At 45.1% G+C, this 22472-nt stretch overlaps 1 protein-coding gene across 4 annotated transcripts in view; it reads left to right on the top strand.

The window, feature by feature from the left end:
* The window catches only part of ARHGEF28 (Rho guanine nucleotide exchange factor 28), a 418990-nt gene that overhangs the window by 268105 nt on the left and 128413 nt on the right, over window positions 1-22472 (top strand). For all 4 annotated transcript variants that reach the window (XM_063963865.1, XM_063963868.1, XM_063963866.1 and 1 more), the window contains 5 exons: window positions 3539-3662; window positions 9090-9216; window positions 16603-16658; window positions 20834-20885; window positions 22237-22384. In XM_063963865.1, the coding sequence (XP_063819935.1) occupies window positions 3539-3662; window positions 9090-9216; window positions 16603-16658; window positions 20834-20885; window positions 22237-22384 (507 nt within the window). The remainder of the gene's footprint in view (window positions 1-3538; window positions 3663-9089; window positions 9217-16602; window positions 16659-20833; window positions 20886-22236; window positions 22385-22472) is intronic.

The raw sequence follows: 22472 nt of genomic DNA, 5'->3' as shown, positions 1-22472 counted from the left end.
TGGTCATGCTGTTGGCCCTAGCCTCAGCTGGGCGTGTGTCAGAATTGGCGGCTTTGTCATGTAAAAGCCCCTATCTGGTTTTCCATATGGACAGGGCAGAATTGCGAACTCGTCTGCAGTTTCTGCCAAAGGTGGTGTCCTCTTTTCATCTGAACCAACCCATTGTGGTGCCTGCGGCTACTCGTGACTTGGAGGATTCCAAGTTGCTTGATGTAGTCAGGGCTTTGAAGATCTATGTTGCCAGGACGGCTGGAGTCAGGAAGACTGACTCGCTGTTTATCCTGTATGCATCCAACAAGCTGGGTGCTCCTGCTTCAAAGCAAACCATTGCTCGCTGGATCTGTAACACGATTCAGCAGGCTCATTCTGCGGTTGGATTGCCGCATCTAAAATCAGTAAAAGCCCATTCCACAAGGAAGGTGGGCTCTTCTTGGGCGGCTGCCCGAGGGGTCTCGGCATTACAGCTTTGCCGAGCTGCTACTTGGTCGGGTTCAAACACATTTGCAAAGTTCTACAAGTTTGATACCCTGGCTGAGGAGGACTTGGTGTTTGCCCATTCGGTGCTGCAGAGTCATCCGCACTCTCCCGCCCGTTTGGGAGCTTTGGTATAATCCCCATGGTCCTTACGGAGTCCCCAGCATCCACTAGGACGTTAGAGAAATTAAGAATTTACTTACCGGTAATTCTATTTCTCGTAGTCCGTAGTGGATGCTGGGCGCCCGTCCCAAGTGCGGACTTTCTGCAATACGTGTATATAGTTATTGCTTAATAAAGGGTTATGTTATGTTGGCATCCATTGGTTGATGCTCTGTTGGTTATTCATACTGTTAACTGGGTAAGTTTATCACAAGTTATACGGTGTGATTGGTGTGGCTGGTATGAGTCTTACCCGGGATTCCAAAATCCTTTCCTTGTAATGTCAGCTCTTCCGGGCACAGTTTCCTTAACTGGGGTCTGGAGGAGGGGCATAGAGGGAGGTGCCAGTGCACACCAGATAGTACTAAATCTTTCTTTACAGTGCCCAGTCTCCTGCGGAGCCCGCTATTCCCCATGGTCCTTACGGAGTCCCCAGCATCCACTACGGACTACGAGAAATAGAATTACCGGTAAGTAAATTCTTATTTTTTGTCAAAGCTTTTGGTGCAGAAAATGATGTCTGCTATTATCTTTTATCTATGTCTATTTCTACTGCTATTTCCAGTTCTGTGTGTAATGTCCCTCCTAACCGCCCACGTCTTCTGCTATTTAATGTTGACTGTTGTAATTTTATTAACCTTTAAGCATAAGATTCCTGTTGCTAATTAGGGCCTCTCTCAGCAGCAAACACAGTACATGGCTTTCAGTACATGCTATACCGTGCATGGCTTACAGTACATGCTATACCGTGCATGGCTTACAGTACATGCTATACCGTACATGGCTTACAGTACATGCTATACAGTACATGCTATACCGTGCGGGATCCGGTCTGAAGATCGACACTGTCTAGGTCGACAATGTTTAGGTCGACCACTTTAGATCGACAGTCACTAGGTCGACAGGGTTGGAAGGTCGACAGGGTTTCTAGGTCGACATGTGCTAGGTCGACAGGTCAAAAGGTCGACATGAGTTTTTCACTTTTTTTCTTTCTTTTTTGAAACTTTTTCATACTCAACGATCCACGTGGACTACGATTGTAACAGTAATCTGTGCCGAGCGAAGTAAGGCACCTTGCCCGAAGCATGGCGAGCGAAGCGGTGCACTAATTCGGCTTCCCGGTCACTCTACAAAGAAAACGACACCAAAAAAACTCAAGTCAACCTTTTGACCTGTCGACCTACCACATGTCGACCTAGAAACCCTGTCGACCTTCCAACCCTGTCGACCTATAGTGGTCGACCTAGACACTGTCGATTTGATGATCCACACCCATACCGTGCATGGCTTGCAGCCGTACCGTGCATGGCTTACAGTACATGCCGTTCATTAAATGACATTTATTAGTGATAAAACTAGAGGGTTTCAAGTGCAAAAATGTTACAGTAAATTCATCCTTATGACTTATGGGTGTTTGCTACATACTTCAGTGTATATTTTCCTTTTGTGGACGACTGGACGTGAGCGTAAAAGTATTTTCATTGGATGTTCCTCTTCAGTTGGATTTTCCAGCTGTTGTGTAACTGCAAATCCCAGCATACAGAACACAACCAACTGGAGAGCCCAGGCTGCCTAAACCTGCTGGGGGGGTGTAAGGGGTGCCAGTAGCCAGTTAGCTTTTATTTTTATTTGCAGATTATATAATTTACTTTTTTGATTCTACTGTATACAGTATATTTTCAAGTATTGTCTCAGCAATGTTTCTAGGGCACATGGCCATGATTATTACTGTATATATTTTTGGGTTTATTACCGACATCTTGTTTATCATTTATTCTTTAAATTGACTTTTTACCAATTTTCTATCTTTTTAAAAAAAAAAGAAATCCTATAATAAAACAAATGACCTATCAAAAAATAAGTCTGACCGCAAATCTTATTTGGTATTTTCCTTTGTATCACTGATGAATAGCAGTGACTACCGTAAGAAGGTATTTGTTGCGTAATGAAAATTCCAGACACAGTAGTCGCATAAACTAGCAATACAAATGGTTATTGTGTTGTTAAATGTAAAATATGTGATTATTGTGCGCATTACCTTACTCACTGTAATTCCCTCTCACTATCACTGCCCCCGCTGCCCACCGGCACGCTGCCCACCGGCTCACTGTTCCTGCTGCACATTACATTACCCACTGTAATTCCCTTTCACTATCACTCCTCCCTGCCCACTGCACACTGCCCACCGGCACACTGCTCCCGCTGCCCACCGGCACACTGCTCCCGCTGCCCACCGGCACACTGCTCCTGCTGCACATTACATTACCCACTGTAATTCCCTCTCACTATCACTCCCCCCTGCCCACCAGCACACTCTTCCTGCCGCCCTTCAGCACACTGCTCCTGCTGCCTACCTCCACACTGCTCCTGCCGCCCACCTCCACACTGCTCCTGCTGCCCACCAGCATGCCCTCATTGCACCCAAAATGCTCTGCCAGCAAATTAGTAGGCCCCCTATGCACCCACATGCCCACTCCTGCAAACCGGCATGCCCACCTGTACACCAAATACTCTCCCAGCACATCAAAATGTACCCCCTCCACACCAACATGCTCTCACACATTATTATGTCCCCCTCCCACCAGCACACCAATTCTTTGGCTGCAGAATTTCTCCATTTAGCACCAGTGAAGAACAAATCCTAGATTAGGAAAAAGACAACTGCTGAACGTTTTCTCAGAGGAAAATCACACGACTAGAATGTGGTGTGGGAGGGGGCAGAGGTATTAAGTTTAATATGTATGTTGCACAAAATGTGTCTTACTACGGTAAATATGTGTCTTATCTGTTTGTATCTGGATGCAGAATTAGAAAAAAAAAAAAAAATGTAGTCCCCTGTTTGTATGAGTATAGTGTAAAAAAATAATAATAATCAAATGTTGCAACCTGTCTTTTTGCCTAGAATTGAAGAAGAGGAATGGGACAGGTATATGACACCTTCAAAACCAGAATCTGAGAAAAACAAAGTCAGCCGCACTTTCAGCTTCTTGCGGAGCAGGATGACTAGCACGCGGAACAAAAGCAAGGTGACCACTGCCTCCTAGTGCTAGCTTCTTATACCCATAACAAAATGACCCTTGTGCTTATGTCAGAGTATACAAGTAGTTTGCTGCCACTAGAAGCTCGATTAGTGACCAATGCACAGACTCACATACAGTACCTGCTGGAACTAGTCTTATGGTGAAACGGGTGTGGATCATCAAATCGACAGTGTCTAGGTCGACCACTATAGGTCAACAGTCAGTAGGTCGACAGGGGTTCTAGGTCGACATGTGCTAGATCGACATGTCAAAAGGTCAACATGAGTTTTTCATGTTTTTTGGTGTCGTTTTCTCCGTACAGTGACCGGGAAGCCCAATTAGTGCACCGTGTTCGCTCGCCATGCTTCGGGCAAGGTGCCTCGCTCCGCTACTGCTTCGCTCGGCACAGATTACCGTTCCAATCGTAGTCCACGTGGATCGTTAAGTATGAAAAAGTTCAAAAAAAGATTTAAAAAAAAAAAAAACTTGTGTCGAACTTTTGACCTGTCGACCTAGCACATGTCGACCTAGAAACCCTGTTGACCTTCAGACCCTGTCGACCTAGTGACTGTCGACCTATAGTGGTTGACTTAAACATTGTTGACCTAGACAGTGTCGATCTTCAGACTGGATCCCGGTGAAACCATGTGGAAATCTCACTGCTTCCTGCGCCAGTCTGTGGTCCTGCTCCAGTCTGTGCCTCCGCTTACTGTTCTCCATGTACATGGGGGTAATTTAGACTGCATCGCTGCAGCGATCGCAGTCTGAATTACTACAGTATGTACAGTGTGCACGCGGTAGGGCCTGACACGAGGGGTGGACTAGCCCTGTGCTGAGCGTCCCCCCGCTTGTCAGAGAAACTGATCGTAGATGTGCTAAATTTAGCACATCTACGATCAGGTCTGAATTACCCCCATTGGCAGTAAGAAGTCTATAAACTGTAAATAGTGCTAGCCACTGTCCAGTTGTGTCAGCAGTAAGTATTGGAAGGGATATACAGTGCTGCTCTGTGTCTACTGTCTTATAACACAAGCGCTGATGGGTGTCTGAATTTGTCCCCTATTCTCCCACTCTCAAGAAATCCAGATGATTGAGGGAGAACATTTACAGACCAAAGGGGGGATTTACCAATTTTTCTAGAGGATTAGTGGAGGTGTTGCCAATAGCAAACAATCAGATTCTAGCTATAATTTACCTAGTACATTCTATAAAATAATACCAAGAATCTGGATAGTTTGGGCAACCTTTATAGAAGGTTTGATAACTCTCCCCACAAAAGACCAGCAAAGTGACACTACTGAAGTATGGGTCTTCATTTATACAGAACTTTATTGAAATCATATCTAAAATAATTTAGTAAGAGGACCCAACTAGTTATGTGACTTTTCTTCATAAGGACTATGGGTATGGGACTCAAGGTTGACAAACCTTAGGCCGACACCTGAAATAAGTCAACTTGGACAAGGTTGACATGAGTTTTTTTTGTTTTTTTTTGGTGTCGTTTTCTCTGTAATGTGACCGGGAACCCGAATTAGTGCACCGTGTCCCCTTGCTTCGCTCGCCGCTTCGGGCAAGGTACCTCGCTCCACTACCGCTGCGTTCGGCGCATGTTACCGTTCCCAATTGTAGGCCACATAGATCGTAAAAGTAAAAAAAAAAATATTATTCTTTTTTTTTAAAACTCATGTCGACCTTTTGTCATGTTGATCTTGTTCTTTTGTCCATGTTGACCTATTTCAGGTGTTGACCTAAGGTGTGTCAACCTAAGTGGTGTCGACCTGAAGTCCGGATACCTTGACTATTCCATAGAGTAGCATAATGGGAAATATCATACACACACAGATGTCTTTAATGCCAGACTTATTGATTTGGTTAAACATCTAAAATGCGTTTTCCCTTCAGTTGTTCTTGGTCGAGATGAAATGCTAGCTTCTTACACGTAGTCTTCTGACATTGCAGGAACATAGGTGGTCATTCCGAGTTGATTGCTAGCTGCATTCGTTCGCTGTGCAGCGTATGCGGCGCAATGCGTACGCGCAACGTACTATTACAACGATCGAAGTAGTTTCACACGGGGTCTAGCGATGCTTTTCAGTCGCACTGCTGGCCGCAGAGTGATTGACAGGAAGTGGGCGTTTCCGGGTGGCAACTGACAGTTTTCAGGGAGTGTTCGAAAAAACGTAGGCGTGCCAGGAAAAACGCAGGCGTGGCTGGGCGAACCCAGGGCGTGTTTGTGACGTCAAAACAGGAACTGAACAGTCTGAAGTCATCGCAAGCGCTGAGTAGGTATTGAGCTACTCTAAAACTGCACATAAAAACTTTGCCGCCGCTCTGCGATCCTTTCGTTCGCACCTCTGCTAAGCTAAAATACACTCCCAGTGGGAGGCGGCGTTTGCACGGCTGCTAAAAACTACTAGCAAGCGAACAACTCTGAATGACCCCCATAATCTCCTAACAATACATAACATTTCAAGGTTTATGCAAAATGAATTATGGTCAGTAATGTTGACAATGGTTATTAGATTGCATTGGTTAACGATATGACTCATGCTTCTGTTTATGTGATTAAGCTCATGTTATAGAGACTTAACAGCAGTTGACCTAAAAAGCTTTTTTAGTCCACTACCAAGCTACAGTAATTCCCCTTCTTATTCAGCTACTGTGGTGGCTTATACTTCAAAGTTACAGACTTCTATATCATCGTCTCATTTTGCATTTGCAATTTGTTTTTTTTGCGGCATGTTAAAATGCAAATAAAGGCATAATTACATTAATTATTTGCATTTAGTTATAATTGCATCTGTAAGAACTTAGAAGACAAGAATACTTGTTGTTCCGGCCAAACCTAGGTGTATTCACATGTTAACCCTACTTGACCCATCTCATCGCTTTTACAATGCACTCCTAATAAGGAATGTAAGATTTTAATTGTATTAAATTGAATATAATGCACACTAATTGGTTCAAGAAACATTTAAAAAAATGTGCTTCGGGTGCAATGCAAACCAGACATACTTACAGGCAGATATATTAGTAGTCGTGGAACTGCCGCTATTGATACTCTTTCTCGCAGCTGGTATGTTAATATTGAATATCCCCCCTATGTTTGTAGGGAAACACGCAGGAACAGTGGTAGCGATCACCGCTGTCTCTGCGAGTTACATCCCCGGCATGCGCATAGCATCAGTTTCTGGGAGCAGGGCCGACGCTGGAAGGAGGCTGCGGGATGGAGGTCAGAAGATCTCTTTCCCGCTACTTTCCTCCATAGGCTAAAATGAGTGTACACCATCTGAAGATCATGTAAACTTGCATGGGCAAACTCTGAAAAGCTTTCTTTTCAGTGTTTAGTACATGGGGGTCAGATCGTAGTCCCCATTGGTAATAATGTGGACTGCGATCTGTAGTGCTCAGTAGCATTCTGCATTATGCCATTAGTACATAGGCCCTCATTCAGAGTTGTCGCTCGCTAGCTGCTTTTAGCAGCATTGCATACGCTAGGCCGCCGCCCTCTGGGAGTGTATCTTAGCTTAGCAGAATAGCGAACAAAAGATTAGCAGAACTGCTATTAAGTATTTTCTGGCAGTTTCTGAGTAGCACCAGACCTACTCCTAGATTGCGATCACCTCGGTCCGTTTAGTTCCTGGTTTGACGTCACAAACACGCCCTGCGTTCGGCCAGCCACTCCCCCGTTTCTCCAGCCACTCCTGCGTTTTTACCTGGCACGCCTGCGGTTTTTAGCACACTCCCTGAAAACGCCGAGTTGCCGCCCAGAAACACCCACTTCCTGTCAATCACACTACGATCACCCCGAGCATTGAAAAAAGCTTGTGTAAATCTACTAAGTTTTGTGTGAAATAACTAAGCGCATGCGCGCTGCGTACCATGCGCATGCGCATTTTCCACCTAATCGCTCCGTTGCGAAAAACGGCAACGAGCGAACAACTCGGAATGACCACCATAGCCACAAACCATAACATTCTGCAAAAACGTCCGCTTCTACAGCATTTTATGGGAAAAAAAGCTTGCTAGGCCTCTTAGAAACAGGGCCAGATTAAGGGCCACATGGGCCTGGGGCTGAAAATGTTAAAGGGCCTCTACTGAGAAGGGGAGGTTCTGTGACCAGGGCTGTGGGGGTGTGGCCAGAACCCCATGGATGTGTACACCCATCACTATCCGCCCCACTGTCCCCTAATTTCATAAAATAAAAAAATTGCGTAATTTTGCGTGGAAACTAAAAATACAATTTTAATACTTATAATGATGGGCATATATTTATGTGGAGGCCTCTCCATCCGCCCCATTGTTAATCTGGCCTTGCTTACAAATAGAAATATATACTGTTGTGTTTTATACAATGGTTTTTATGATGTGTCTTAATGCTATTGTGTGTGTATTGTATAGACGCACCTAGTAATCTGCCATTAAAGACATGTGGGCAAGGGGGAAGAATGCAGAAACCCAGGCAAGGTAGATTGTTTGCATGCAAGGGCCAGCTTAGTGTATAAATAGGCATTGCTGTGCTGGGTCGCCCTTACCTTGGGGACCAATAATAATCTCCACTCCCTTCCAAAATAAATAAAAATATTCATTACATCTTAGTCAAAACAATTAGGGGGATATTTACTAAAGGTAAATTTTACATTGATTTTATTGGTTTAAAATAAATGTAAATCGATCTAAATTGATGTTGTGTTTCCAGGGCTAAAATACACATGCACTAACATTTAAAAATGAATATCCAAAATAATCTGTTAGTACATATGTGTTGTAGCCCCTGAACCACAGTGGGCCTAATTCAGATGTGGTTGGAGTGGCTGTCACTTCCTTGGAAGCAGCAGTGATAGCGCTGTACGGTGATGCAGCAGAAGGCGTCTGTTACACACAGATACTTCCTGCTGCAGTAGTGATCCCACCTTTGTCCTAGGATGCAGCATCGGTTCACCGACTAACAATCAGGCGGCTTGCAGCACCCATGGTGCCACGCAAGCCGCCCGTCGCAAAGGCCAGGAAATCTGCATCCTAAGACGGAGGTCCCTACCCTCTTCCCTCCCTCTAAACAGCGATAACACACTTCTGTTTGGCGAAACGGAGGCAGTAACACCCCCCCCCCGCCCCCCCCCCCCCCGCCCCCCATACGGCATCAGACTGTCAATCATTGAAATAAATTGTTCTTTTTTTATCTTTTTAAGCAGCCACACACGGTGTCCTTTACCTGGTGACCATGCTTTCCCACATACCTTCATTATTATTCATGCTTTCCCACAGGCCTTCATTATTATTCCGGCTCCTCTTCCACCATATTAACCTTCATACATGTGTGATGTGTTGTAGTCCGCTCTGGAATGGAAGACTGTATTTGCTGACTTATGTGTAATAAATGAGATTGTATAGCGTTTAATCCCTTTATCTTTTCTTGGGCATATTCTCATGAAGACCAAAAACAAGGATGTGAAGGAGAAGGTGAACAGACACCAGTTTGTGGTTGGCACGTTCTCGGGTGTGGTACCGTGTCTGGTGTGTGAGAAAGCTCTTCTTGGGAAAGAATCCCTGCAGTGCTCCAGTAAGTACCAGCAGCAGGTGTGGCGGTGACCGAAGAAGTGTCACTGTAGTAAACAAAGACTGGTGGTTAAAATTAAGGGGTGTGGTATGAAAAGTCGTCTGGTTCCAAATGTCGACAATCAGAATGTTGAAATGGATGTTAGGGCAACATGGTCACAGTGTTGACATGTTCATAATGCTGACATTCTTACATGATAACACCAGAATGTCTTTACCATTGCATGCTATTGACTTATAATGTGTAAAAGGTAAGAGGGGTGCTACATGTCGCCTCCGGAATCAGGCCCACACCTGGGAAAATAGTGGCACTGGGGGAAATAGTGCACAGCTGTCTTACACACTAACACACTTGCCAGTGAACAATGAAAGATGAAAGCCGTTTAGGCACTACAGGGACATAGCCGGCAGAGTTTACAGCGCAACGTCATTTTGTAAAGTCTGCGACGTGTCGACCCCATTTTCATCCATGAAGCCCTGTACTTCATCTTTCTACTAAACCTTGTGAAAAGTAACAACACAAAGTTATCCAATCATGGTCTTTAAGGTAGAAGTCTTTTTTAGCTTTACACGAGGTACTTAACACTATTCCCACAGCCAGCCAGGGAATGATGTTTACATACTGATAGGTACATTATAAATAACACACGTCTATGGAGTCAGATATATGGAATTAATGCTTAGCGTTTCCGGTGTTGCACGCTGAGACCAGATCTCCCATCATTAGGTCACCTAATGAATCTTTTTTTCTTGTTTTTGTAGCGATTGTCTTTTCTTTTACTAAGGGGCCAATTCTCAACTGGTAGCAAAGCAAAAAAAAAAAAAAAAAACAAGTAACTTTGCACCTGCACAAATGATGCTGCAGTTCAGGGGGTGCACATACATTTATTTATTTTATGCATACAGTGGAAATACCGGCTGCTGCACAGATTTATTTTGAAATTACAATTTAGATTTGAACTTGGGCACGCCCCTCCCAATTCTAAATCTCCCTGCACAATTTATATCTGCCCCAACTGCAGTACAACGTGGTGTTACCAAGGTGCAGTTACTTGCCTCTCAACTCAGAATCCGGATTCAGATGTGTAGGGCATTGTCAGATAAGCGTTTTGGGACACTGCTGTTTTCAGACAGTGTACCAGTAAAGGAGATGGCTGTTCCCCTGCCAGTGTTGCATGTGGTACTTTGACAATGGAAGTGCTGTGATGCAACCATAAAAGGATTTCCTACTCACTTTAATGTTAGAGTGCTGCATGATAATGACGTTTTACTGAAGTAATAGGTCTTCTGTGTTACGGTATGCTAACGGAACTCTTCATTTCATGTGTTGGTAATAAAAAATATATCAGAACATGCCTTCCCACAACACAAGCCGAAACGTTCCCTTTAATGTGTTATTTTGGAATGTCTGAAATGCTGGAATGGACTTACTCAGTGTCCTTTAATTGTTTTAATAGCGAAAAGTTGTGATTTGTAGAAGAATTGCTGTAAGTGTTAGTCTGCATGCAACTTTTTGTTTTTTTTGTAATGTATTCAGTCTCATTGTGAGGGGAAACCCCTTATCGCGAGTGCTACATCAGAGCTGTATGAGTCCCTTTAAAAGAACATGGGATTTACTGGATTTGATGCTGATTTATTAATGTGCACATGTATCCACTTACATCTAGCCTCACTGCATGTTAAAAGCCTAGTCACGTCATGCTGTGCACCTTTTTCCATGTTTTATTTTCAAGATGATGCAAATAGGTTGCACAAGCCGCTTATGCTGATTACAATGATATGTGGCATGTCTATATTCTGTGTTCTGTGTGGCTGTATCTGCATATGAAATGCTATGCTACAGTTTTTTCATAGAAAATGGCCACTGACACTAGTGTAGCATTTCGTATGCAGATACAGGCACGGTCGCACACCGAATATAGGCATGCCGCATATAATTTTAATCGGCAGAGTCTGCTTATGTGTCTCATTCATATCGCAATACGAGTAAGATGCATTTTTGTCAAAAGAAGACGCCCGACTCTAATGGAGTTGCACATACCTGCCAGTTCACTCACGTCAGGCATCTTCCACTACATGGTGTATTGAGGCAAGATGTATGAGGATACATCTGTAAAGAAAATCACCTTAACATTAATATTCATTACACCTTCAACATATACTCAGTTTGCTACTCATTATTGTTATTTCTCTTACGTCCTAGTGGATACTGGAGTCTTGTACCATGGGGTATAGATCGGGTCCACTGGAGCCTGGCACGTTAAAAACTTTGTGTGTGCTGGCTCCTCCCCTCTATGCCCCTCCTACCAGACTCGGTTTAGAAAAATGTGCCCGAGGAGCCAGGTACACTTCTCTGGAGCTCCAGAGATTTTTCTTTTAAGTTTATTATTTTCATGTAGATCTGGTTGACTACATGGTTCGTGGGACTTAGAGGGGGGACCAAAACAGCCACCTTGAGGGTTAATGGTTCGTAATCCCAGCTGACAGGACACTGAGATCCTGAGGTGCTGATCACACTTCGCTAGTGTGTGTGCCCACGCCGGCAGCTAGCCGCCACCCTCTAATAGATGCCGAAGATCCAGGTGCGGTGAGTGTTACACCGGGGTCCCGGTTAGCGGGTCCTCGGTGTAGTGTTGAGGCAAGTCACGTAGCGGCCATGGGCCCGGAGCTGCGGTACCCGCCGCGGACAAACTGGCTCTGGGCTACAAGCCCCGCAGTGCTCACTGTCTTAAGGCTTTGTGTGGACTGTGTTATATGGATGTATAATGTTATTTTTAACATTACCAGTATAAAATCACTGTCAGGGACCGTGTAATTTCCGGTGGGCGGGGCATCCCGGAGCGGGAACAGAGGCGGGAAGGCGCCATTTCCTGCGGATCATCAGGCTGCATGAACGCTGCTCCTCCAGGGACCCACGCTGCTACAGACTGTAAACTGGTACCAGGGGGTCATAGAAGGGGGGAGCACGCCAGCGGTAGCGCCACTGTACTCCTATCAGGTCATACACATACTTTCACACTTTGTGCTGCTGTGTTTCTGTGTGCTAGTGTCACTCCAGGGGCTCTCTAGGGTCTGTGTGGAGGTGTTGGTCAATGGGCTAAGCTGTATTACAGTTGTCTTAAATGTCTGTGGACATGGTTGTGTACTGCTTGTAACTCAACCCCCTCTTCAGCGGGGTCACTTATGTGTGAACAATGTTCTTTGTCACCACAGGGACACAGTTCACAGGCACCTGACTGGCTAGATAGCTTCAAAAGCATGATTCAGAATGTAAATTCAGAATTGGTGGCTGCTAAAAGAGAGAGAGACAGGTGTTAAAACAATCTATTGATTGTGTGGCTAAGGCTGCAGATGCCAAGAAGGCTTATCAGCCCCCTCTAGTGGTATCCCATAAACGATCACTGCCTCAGGTATTCCAGTCCGATTCTGACTCTGATCAGCCGGATGTGGATGATGATATGGATGAGGACAGCTCTCTGTTTCCTGGATTGGGGGCTCTCATCTTTGCTATTAGAGAGGTCCCTCACATACCATATCAGGAGGCGGAACCAGATGAGGAATTATATTTTAATGTTAGACCAAAGACTTCAGCAACTTTTCCTGTGTCTAAGGAATTAAACTCCCTGGCCAGGGAGGCTTGGTTAAGCCCAGATAAAAAAAAGGAAGATATGGGATACGTCTGTATCCAGACTGTCCAAAAAAGTAGTACTACCAGTACCAGGGGCTGTATCCCTGAAGGAGGCGGCTGACCGTAAGATTGAGACCACACTCAAGTCAATTTATACGGCAGCGGGCTCGGCACAGCGCCCCACAATAGTTTGTGGGTGGATTTCTCGGGCGGTAGTCAGGTGGTCTGACACTGTTATTGAAGGTTTAGACTCTCTACCCCGGAACGAGGTCATTACTCTGCTGTAACATACACAGGATGCTGCAAAGTTTATGAGCGAAGCTGTTAAGGAGTTGTGTAAGGTAAATGGGCGCACTACTGCTATGGCTGTTTAGGCTCGCAGGGCTCTGTGGTTACGTCAGTGGTCAGCGGATGCTGACTCCAAAAAGGGTGTAGAAAATCTTCCCTTTTACAGGTGATGCCTTGTTTGGAGATTAATTAAATAAATGGATCTCCCAGGGTACGGCAGGTAAGTCTACCTATCTGCCGTGGGCTGCGCCGCCTGCTAGACGTTCTTACACCGGACCCTCCTTGCAGTCCTATTTGTGTGGCAAGGTTCAGAGGCAGGGGCCGAGGGGCCTCCACCACCTCCAGAGGATCTCGTGGTAAGTCCTGTAAACCTGCACCTGCCGTCTCCCTGGACCAGACCACCGTATCTCCTGCTGCTAAGCCTTCCACATGACTGTTGGCCCCAGCGGAGAGGCGCCTTTCAGGTAGGTGCTCACCTTCAACACTTCGCCCACGTGTGGGCGGCGTCCTGCCGGGATCCTTGGGTGAGGGACCTCATTTCCCAAGGATACCTTCTGAAATTCCAGACACTCCCTCCTCACAGGTTTTTCAAGTCAGGCTTACCAGCAGCAAGAGTTACCTTGCAAGAGGCTATTCAAAAGCTTTTGCAGACAGGGGTGGTGGTGCCTGTACCTCCTCAGTTACGCAACCGGGGTTTTTACTCCAGTCTGTTTGTACTACCCAAACCAGATGGTTCGGTGCGCCCCATCTTGATCTTGAAGTCTCTAAACCCGCATCTGTGGGTATTCAAATTCAAGATGGAATCCCTGCGAGCGGTGGTGTCCGCGCTGGAGGAGGGGAAGTTCATGGTATCTCTGGATGTCAAGGATGCTTACCTGCACATTCCCATGTGGTCCCCTCATCAGGCTTACCTCAGGTTCGCCATATTGAACGACCATTTCTTGTTTGAGGCCTTACCCTTTGGATTATCCACAGCTCCGAGGGTTTTCACCAAGGTCATGGAGGAGATGATGCTACAGCTGCGCATGATGGGAGTGAATATAGTCCCCTACTTGGACGATCTCCTAATAAAGGCTGTGTCCGGGGAGCATCTGCTGGACAGCATCGATCTGACGACTCGTCTACTGACTATGAGTGGATCCTAAATTTTCAGAAGTCTCACCTGGAACCGACCAGTCGTCTTCAGTTCCTGGGAATGATACTGGATACAGTGTCTCAAAAGGTGTTTCTCCTGAGGTACAAAGCCTTGACTATCCACTATATGGTTCGCTCGGTCCTCGCAAAGTATTCATACATTTTTGCATCCGATTACTGGGCAAGATGGTGGCTGCTTATGAGGCAATCCAATGCGGCAGATTTCATGCCTGACCATTTCAGCTGGATCTGCTGGACAAATGGTCAGGGTCTCACCTTCACATGCATCAGGAAGTGACTTTGTCCCCGCAAGCCCGATTTCTCTCTTTCTCTCTTATGGTGGATACAGGTTCCTCACCTGGTGGAGAGCAGGAGTTTCAATATCCACCCGTGGATTTTACTGACAACGGATGCCAGACTCAACAAGAAGCTATGCTGTTACTGTTCCAGAACGTGGGATCCGCAGGCTGTAGCAGTGGACACGCTGACGACACCATTGATGTACCAGTTTGTGTACCTTTTCCCTCCGCTACCGTTATTCCCAAGGGTTCTAAAAAGACTAAGTAGGGAAAGGGTTCAGGCAATTCTAATTGCCCCAGATTGGCCTCGATGGGCGTGGTACTCTGACCTCCTGACCATGTCTCTGGAGGATCCCTGGCCTCTGCTGCTCCGAGAAGATCTTCTTCAGCAAGGACCATTCGTCTATCCAAACTTACAGCGGCTACGTTTGATGGCTTGGAAGTTGAGAGGGCGATTCTAGCAAAGAAAGGTCTCCCCTCTCAGATTATTTCCACCATGGTCCAGGCCAGGAAGGTGGTAACGTCAAAACACCATCATCGTATCTGGAAAAAGTATGTTTCCTGGTGTGCAAGTAGAAAGGTTTCTCCTGTGGAGTTTAAACTTGGTCATTTTCTGCTTTTCCTACAAGCGGGAGTGGATATGGGCCTACGTCTAGGCTCCATTAAAGTCCAGATTTCGGCGCTTTCTATATTCTTCCAGAAACAACTTGCCCTGTTACCAGAAGTACAGACTTTCCTGAAGGGAGTTCTTCATATGCAACCACCCTTTGTTCTTCCCACGGCTCCGTGGGATCTCAATGTGGTTCTGTCCTTTCTCCAATCGGATTGGTTTGAACCCTTACATAGGGTGGAGTTGAAATTTCTCACCTGGAAGACGGTAATGTTATTGACATTGGCGTCTGCCAGACGTGTCTCTGAATTGAGGTCCTTATCCTGTAAAAGCCCTTACTTGATTTTTCATGAAGACAGAGCGGAGCTTCGACCCATCCTCAGTTTTTGCCTAAAGTGGGGTCTGCCTTTCATGTGAACCAGCCTGTTGTGGTTCCACCTTCTGTGGGCCTTGGATGTGGTCAAGGCTCTGAAGATTTATGTCAAAAGAATGGCACGTCATCGGAAATCTGACTCGCTGTTTGTCCTTTATGATGCCTCAAAGATTGGGCGGCCAGCTTCTAAGCAATCTATTGCTCGTTGGCTCAGGTTGACCATTCAACAGGCCTATACTTCGGCGGCTCTGTCTTTGCCGACGTCTATTCAGGCCCACTCGACGAGGTCGGTGGGATATTACTGGGCGGCTGCCCTGGGTTTCTCGGCCCTAAAATTGTACCGAGCTGCAACTTGGTCTGGTTCGAACACGTTTGTTAAATTCTATAGGTTCGATACCTTGGCCAAGGATGACCTTCAGTTTGGTCAGGCGGTTTTACAGGGGTCGCAGCACTCTCCCACCCGTTTGAGAGCTTTGGGACTTCCCCATGGTTCTAAAGTACAAGACCCCAGTATCCACTAGGACGTAAGAGAAAATAGGAATTTAATACCTACAGGTAATTCCTTTTCTCCTAGTCCTTAGTGGATACTGGGCGCCCGCCTCAGTGCTTCGTTCCTGCTTACCTGTGTAAGTATTTGGTTGGACCGATGTTGCGGTCCTCTTCTGTTGTTGGGATAGCTGTGCTATCCTGGTTAGGTTGGTGTTGCTATCCTCTGTTCTGGTTAGCGCCCTCCTTTCATTTATGGTTGTGTGTTGGCTTATTGCCTCACCACTGTTGTTTTGTTCTTATCTCAGATTATGTCCGTCTCCTTGGGCACAGTTTCCTAGAATGAGTCTGATACGAGGGGTATAGAGGAGAGGAGCCAGCACACACATGCACACACTAAGTTTTTAAAGAACCAGGCTCCAGTGGACCTGATCTATACCCCATAGTACTAAAGTACAAGACCCCAGTATCCACTACGGACTAGAAGAAAAGGAATTACCGGTAGGTATCAAATTCCTATTTTTTGGTTGGTTTATGTATATTCTTTTAATTTAAATTTTTCTTTATTTTAGACTGCAATGTGAACGTACACAAGGCCTGCAAGGATGCAGCCCCAGCATGTACAAAGGTGAATATATCACTTGTATATAGAATTATACACCAATTCTATGCACCCTTTTCTAAAATCTTCATCCCCCCTTAACCCCATCTCCCTCTATATCTAATACCCCTTTTTGGTGAGCGCTGTGGGAAAGGGGGCATAAGCACGGGTCGCAGCCGTGTCAGGCTCCCGGCTGCGACTCATGCTACAGGTGGAAAAGGGGTATAACAGTGGCGTGTGATGAGGTGAGGCAGAGTCTTTCCTACCATACAAAAGTACCTGTTTATGCCAGAGTTTTGACTATATAAAGTATATATTATAAATATCTTCTTTGTATAATTGTAGTCATTTTTATAGTCCAAGCTCTGAAGTAAAAAGTGTATGGGAGGTGAGGCAGTGCCTCCCGTGCCTACCTTTTCCACACATCTCTGATCAAAACGCACCAAATTTCCAGCATTATATACTGCTGCACCTTTGTGTAATGCCCACATGAACCCCTGGGCTCATATATTGTGGAAATCTGGCTCTGGTACTAGCCAGTGCCTCCTCAGCCATTTACCTCACATCACGTCTCTGAATAAGAGGGCTCATTTTTGAAGTACTGTATTAGTACGCCCATACTTTTAAAGGAAGTCCATTAGACACAGTAAAAGAAAGTCTGTTTTATTAATGACAAATTTTATATTGTGTTTATTTCACAGAACATATTAAAACATTTGAATTTACCGACTGTTAACATTATATTCCAGAGCATTTGTTAAAGAGCATTACTTATGCCCAATTTCTTGATTGAACCTATATTTATGAGAGTGCACTAGGATGCAATGTACAGTAACTTGTGCCTGAGCCATTATCCATGACAATGCCCCAGTAATGCCACTAAATCCTAGTGTATTGATGCACTTTAATGTCTCATTAATTGACTGCACTGCATCATGTTTAATATGTGCCAAGTCTTTAGTATAGAACCTAGTATGACATAATATATCCTGTTTCTGGTCTAACGCACCTCTTCATCTCCTGCCCACGATCTGTCCTGAACCTCAAGGTCCTGATAAACAAAGCAAAGTAAGACAATGGATGCAGTATATTGCCACATTACTAACGCATCAGACTATACAGTGCTTCTTAAAACCTGTATACTGTATATGCTATATATTGCATTGTGCAATTTGGCATTACCAGTTTACTGTGCAATATCCTGGGAAACCTATATAGACGACCATCAGACCCCAGGCCAATGGGGTTATTCAGGTTTGTTAGCAAACCAAAAAAGCACACTAATGGGCAATACCATGCTGCACTGCAAGTGGGGGAGCTGTAACATGTGCAGAGAGATTTAGATTTGGGTGAGTCATATTGTTTCTGAATAGTATATACCGGCTGCTTTATTTTTACACTGCAATTTAGAATTCAGTGTAAACACACGCCACCCAAATCTAACTCTCTCAGCATATGTTACTTCCGCCCCATCTGCAGTGCACAATGGTTTTGCCCATTGGTGTGCTTTTTTGGTTTCCTTATACCCCTTTCACACTGCCAATGCCGGATCCCACCTGGGAATTGGAAACCGGTCCTTCCTGGGTGGGATCCGGCATTGGCAGCTGCTGCAGGCTTCCCCGACCCGGCAATATGCCAGGCGGGATGCCATAGCAGCGGGGGGCGGAGCCGGCGGCAGAGGTGGAGGCGGCGCTGGGAGATGAGATCATCTCCGCGCCTCCTCTCCCTGCTGTAGTAAACGGCTCCCGGGACGCATCGACCCGGCAGCACGATTACGCAGCCACTGACCCGGTATTCAACCCGGGTATAACACTGCTTTATTCCCGGGTTGAATTGCTGGGTCAGGCGACCCGCGATTTCGGCTATGCCCCTTTTACACCGCACGCCGACCAGTGTCGACACGACAATATGCCGGGTCGATACCGGGTTATTTGTGCGGTGTGAAAGGGGTATAACAAACATAAATAAGGCCCCATATTGTGATTATGATCCCTCTTGCACATTGCGTTACATTGCCATCCTACTCTTAGCTTCTGAACAGGACACGACACAGCACAACTGATCACATATTATAAAGCACCTTGATGCCTGGACTGTTATGCAGCACTGTGGCCAGGATTATTACACAGTCCCTTATGACTGAGAACTGTAATAGGCCTAATTTGACTGTTGAAAACAAAATGTTATGTTGTGATTTTTAGTTATCTCATCTCTAGTGCATTTGCTGCAACAAGCCATGTCTTAAGGAGTTGTTTAATACTAAACATGTGAATTGATCTAGAAGTATAAAATGTTCCTATTTGAAGAAACCCACAAACATTGCCTGCCGCAGTCACTTCAGGAGATCTGATGCGTTTTATGTTATTAGAACCGGATAGGTTGAAATCGGCAAGACCACCTGTATTCCCCAGTGTGTGTTACTTAACCTGCCAAAGAGTCGCCCCAGGAGCTTCCAACATGAAATACATGTAGCGAAAACATACAGAGCGCTTGGAGCAATCTAGATTAATTTATTACAGTCATTGTAAAAGGTGTTTGAGGCCATGTGACTGCTCTAAAATTAATGGAAGCGGACTGATGTAAGATATAATAATGGAATAGTAATAAGGTAGCAGGGGTAGTGGTATATTTTGTCTACTGTATATTCAGAATGTCGACAGCATAACATGCTGACATTAAAAATGTTGATATTGTGTATGTCCAATATATTGGGGAGAAGAGGGACTGGACTGCACACACTGGCTACTTATAATGGGATGTGCTACCTAGCTGGGACTTAGTACTACAACATAGAAACAAGAGAGCAGTTGCACCATACATCCATTGGAATTATAATAAACTGAACCATACATCATATCCGAGGTTCTTGGCATAAACTTGGCCAATATTATGAGCCTGCCCACCAATTATCAAGGAGACCTCACCAGCAGGTCCCTAACATTATAGGGGATCGCCTCTGATGCTAGTTGACTTTTCGTTGTATTTTGATGTCATACATTTGTGGAGGAGTCTTCAGAGAAGGGAATATTACAATACCACATATCATTATATTGTTTAGTTGCTCTGTTCCTGTTTGCAGATTATGTAGCTTTACTAAAACTGTCACTATATGAGCTAAGTGCACAATACAGCGGAGAACCTAGGCAGCTTGGGGGAATGCTCACACTGCATTTGAGGTCCCAGTTAGGCCTCCTGCGTCTCAGGGGCTGCTTCTCAAATGTAACTTCCGCCATCTCTATTGCTAAGCCCTTGTATTGATCACTTTAATATGATCCCAATAGTGATTGTGTCTTCATCCTGTACGCAGTAGTAGGATCGCATGCAATCTGCACACATGGCCTAATTCATCATGGATCGCAAAAGCAAAATCTTTGTCTAATGGGCAAAACCATGTTGCACTGCAGGTGGGGCAGATATAACATGTGCAGAGAGAGTTAGATTTAGGTGGGTTATTGTTTCTGTGCAGGGTAAATACTGGCTGCTTTATTTTTACACTGCAATTTAGATTTCAGTTCGAACACACCACACCCAAATCTAACTCTCTCTGCACGTTGCATCCTCCCCCCTGCAGCGCAGCATGGTTTTACCCATTAGAAAAATATTTTGCTTTTGCAATCCATGCTGAGTTAGTTCCACAATGTGGATGGTCACATAGTTGAACGATTATATGCAACTGTGTAAACATTTCTGAAAAGCTCTATGATGCATGCTTTACCTTAAGTGTACACACACAGGTGCTGTTGCGATGGGGGCAGATGGTATCAGAAGTGTGGCGGAAAAGTGATGGGCGTTCCTGGGCAGTTGCAGGGAGGTGACTAGTAGTGCACATCGAAATGGGTCATTCAGTGGCTGTATTGTAGAAGTGTCTCAGGTGTGACAATGCAAGCGCTGCGTTCCCAGATGCACAGGCATAGGAGACACTGCAGATACCATAGGCCTGGTGCAATTTTCGGTGGGGAGACCCATGGTGGCGTGTAAGGAATCACCAATCTGTATTACAGCGTGCACGGGCACTAACATTGGCCGTCTCAGTACTTGCACATTCAGCCACTCAGATGTACACCAGGTGGGTATGGCGTTTGTATAAACTGGCAGATGTGCAACTCAGAATGAGCCCCTTTGTGGGCATAGAGCATGTATTGGTGTAGGAAATCTATATCCATTCACTAGGTGAGAAATGTATTTTATCTTGTTACTCATAGAAGTTTCAGGACCGGTATCATCCCAAGTACAAGCAACCAGCTGTCATTTCAAGTAAGTGAGAAGTTGTATCATCTGCCTTACAAGGTGCAGCTTGCCAAAAGTCTTCCTTTACTCTTACTAACCTTCTCTGTATGAAGGATTTTTCACCTTTTCATGTAACTTGTACGGTATGTGTCCCTTATCTATGACCGCTCTGTCAGGCATCGGGACACTAGATTGTAAGCCTGATTCAGCAGGGAACCCACCTGCATCCTACTATGTACTGTACCATGCTAGGTAAAACAGTGGGCCTGATACAGATTTGGAAGCAAGGCAGAAAAAGCATGTGAGTTTGTATCGGGAACAAACCATGTTGCCATGCAAGGGGAGCAAATGCATTTATATATTTTTCTGTGCAGGGTAAATACTGGCTGCTTTTGCATGTAGCCCACAAATGTTAGACAACTTTATTTTTACACTGAAATTTAGATTTCAATTTGGACACAGCCCACCTAAATCTAACTCTCTCTGTACATGTAACATCTGCCCCACCTGCAGTGCAACATGGTTTTGCCCAGTTGCTTGCGTGTTTGGTTTGCTTTCACAGCTGACTAACCCCCACAATGCACTGTACATCATAACAATGACAACTGTAAAGTTGTGTTCACAGAGAAAAAAGCTATAGACCAGGGGTGGCCCCTGCTATAGACTGACTGCAATTAGCAACTGAGCCAGCTTCCTTTGTTCTATAACGTTGACAGAGCGCGTTCAGAGTATAATTGACAAGTTCCCCAGTAACAATGCAACAGTATGTCACTGGTGGGAGACTTGTGTAGTTGGCTCACAAATGCAGGCTGACCTTTATGTAGTGTTTACATTTGTACGAGACCCTATGCTTTTATCTTTCTCCTACACGCCGTATATTCTCTGTGTGCAAAACAGCGCTCAATCTCTTGGGCCCATGTACTATACTACAAACGACAAGTGTATTAATATACATATTTACACAAACACACACCAAATATATCGGTCATACAATTGTTTTGTGTTGGATGGTATTATAAAAACTTGGTTTCAGTAATCATGGGGAATCCAGCTTTTAGAGAGATAGAAAGTTGCACAAAACACCAATCTGCTGCTGCTGGTTTGAATGACAGAAGCTGATTGGTTTGAATGACTTCTCTACTTTATCTCTCTCCAAAGCTTGATGCATCTCCCCCATTATCACAATATCTCAAACCAATTACTTGTGAAAGGGGCGAGTTACCACAGTGCGTCGCTCCCATTGTAGCGGACATATAGCGCGATGATGCCACGCCCTGATACGAATGAGTTGTTGAGTGAAATCTGTCCCCTGACACACGTCTCCTCACTCTACACACTTTCCTCACTTGGATATTTGCTATTTTTAATATTATTACAGATTCATCTTTCAAGGACGTCCCTCAGCCAGTTCCCTCCGCCATTCCTCCCTCGACATCCGTGTCTCTTGGACTATCCTCTGGAAAGAAAGATTTTTCACAGTCAGTAAATCCACTGACTAGAAGCATGACCTTGGCCAGTATAGACAGGTATGTGACATCTTTGTGAATATGCTTTTTAAAGTGAATAATAAGATGCAAATCTCACAGCTCGTTCCTGGAATCTGTGACTTGTCCA

The sequence above is a fragment of the Pseudophryne corroboree genome, chromosome 1, assembly GCF_028390025.1.
Source record: "Pseudophryne corroboree isolate aPseCor3 chromosome 1, aPseCor3.hap2, whole genome shotgun sequence".
NCBI classification, from domain to species: Eukaryota; Metazoa; Chordata; class Amphibia; order Anura; family Myobatrachidae; genus Pseudophryne; species Pseudophryne corroboree.
This window is presented reverse-complemented; position numbering and strand designations above follow the sequence as displayed.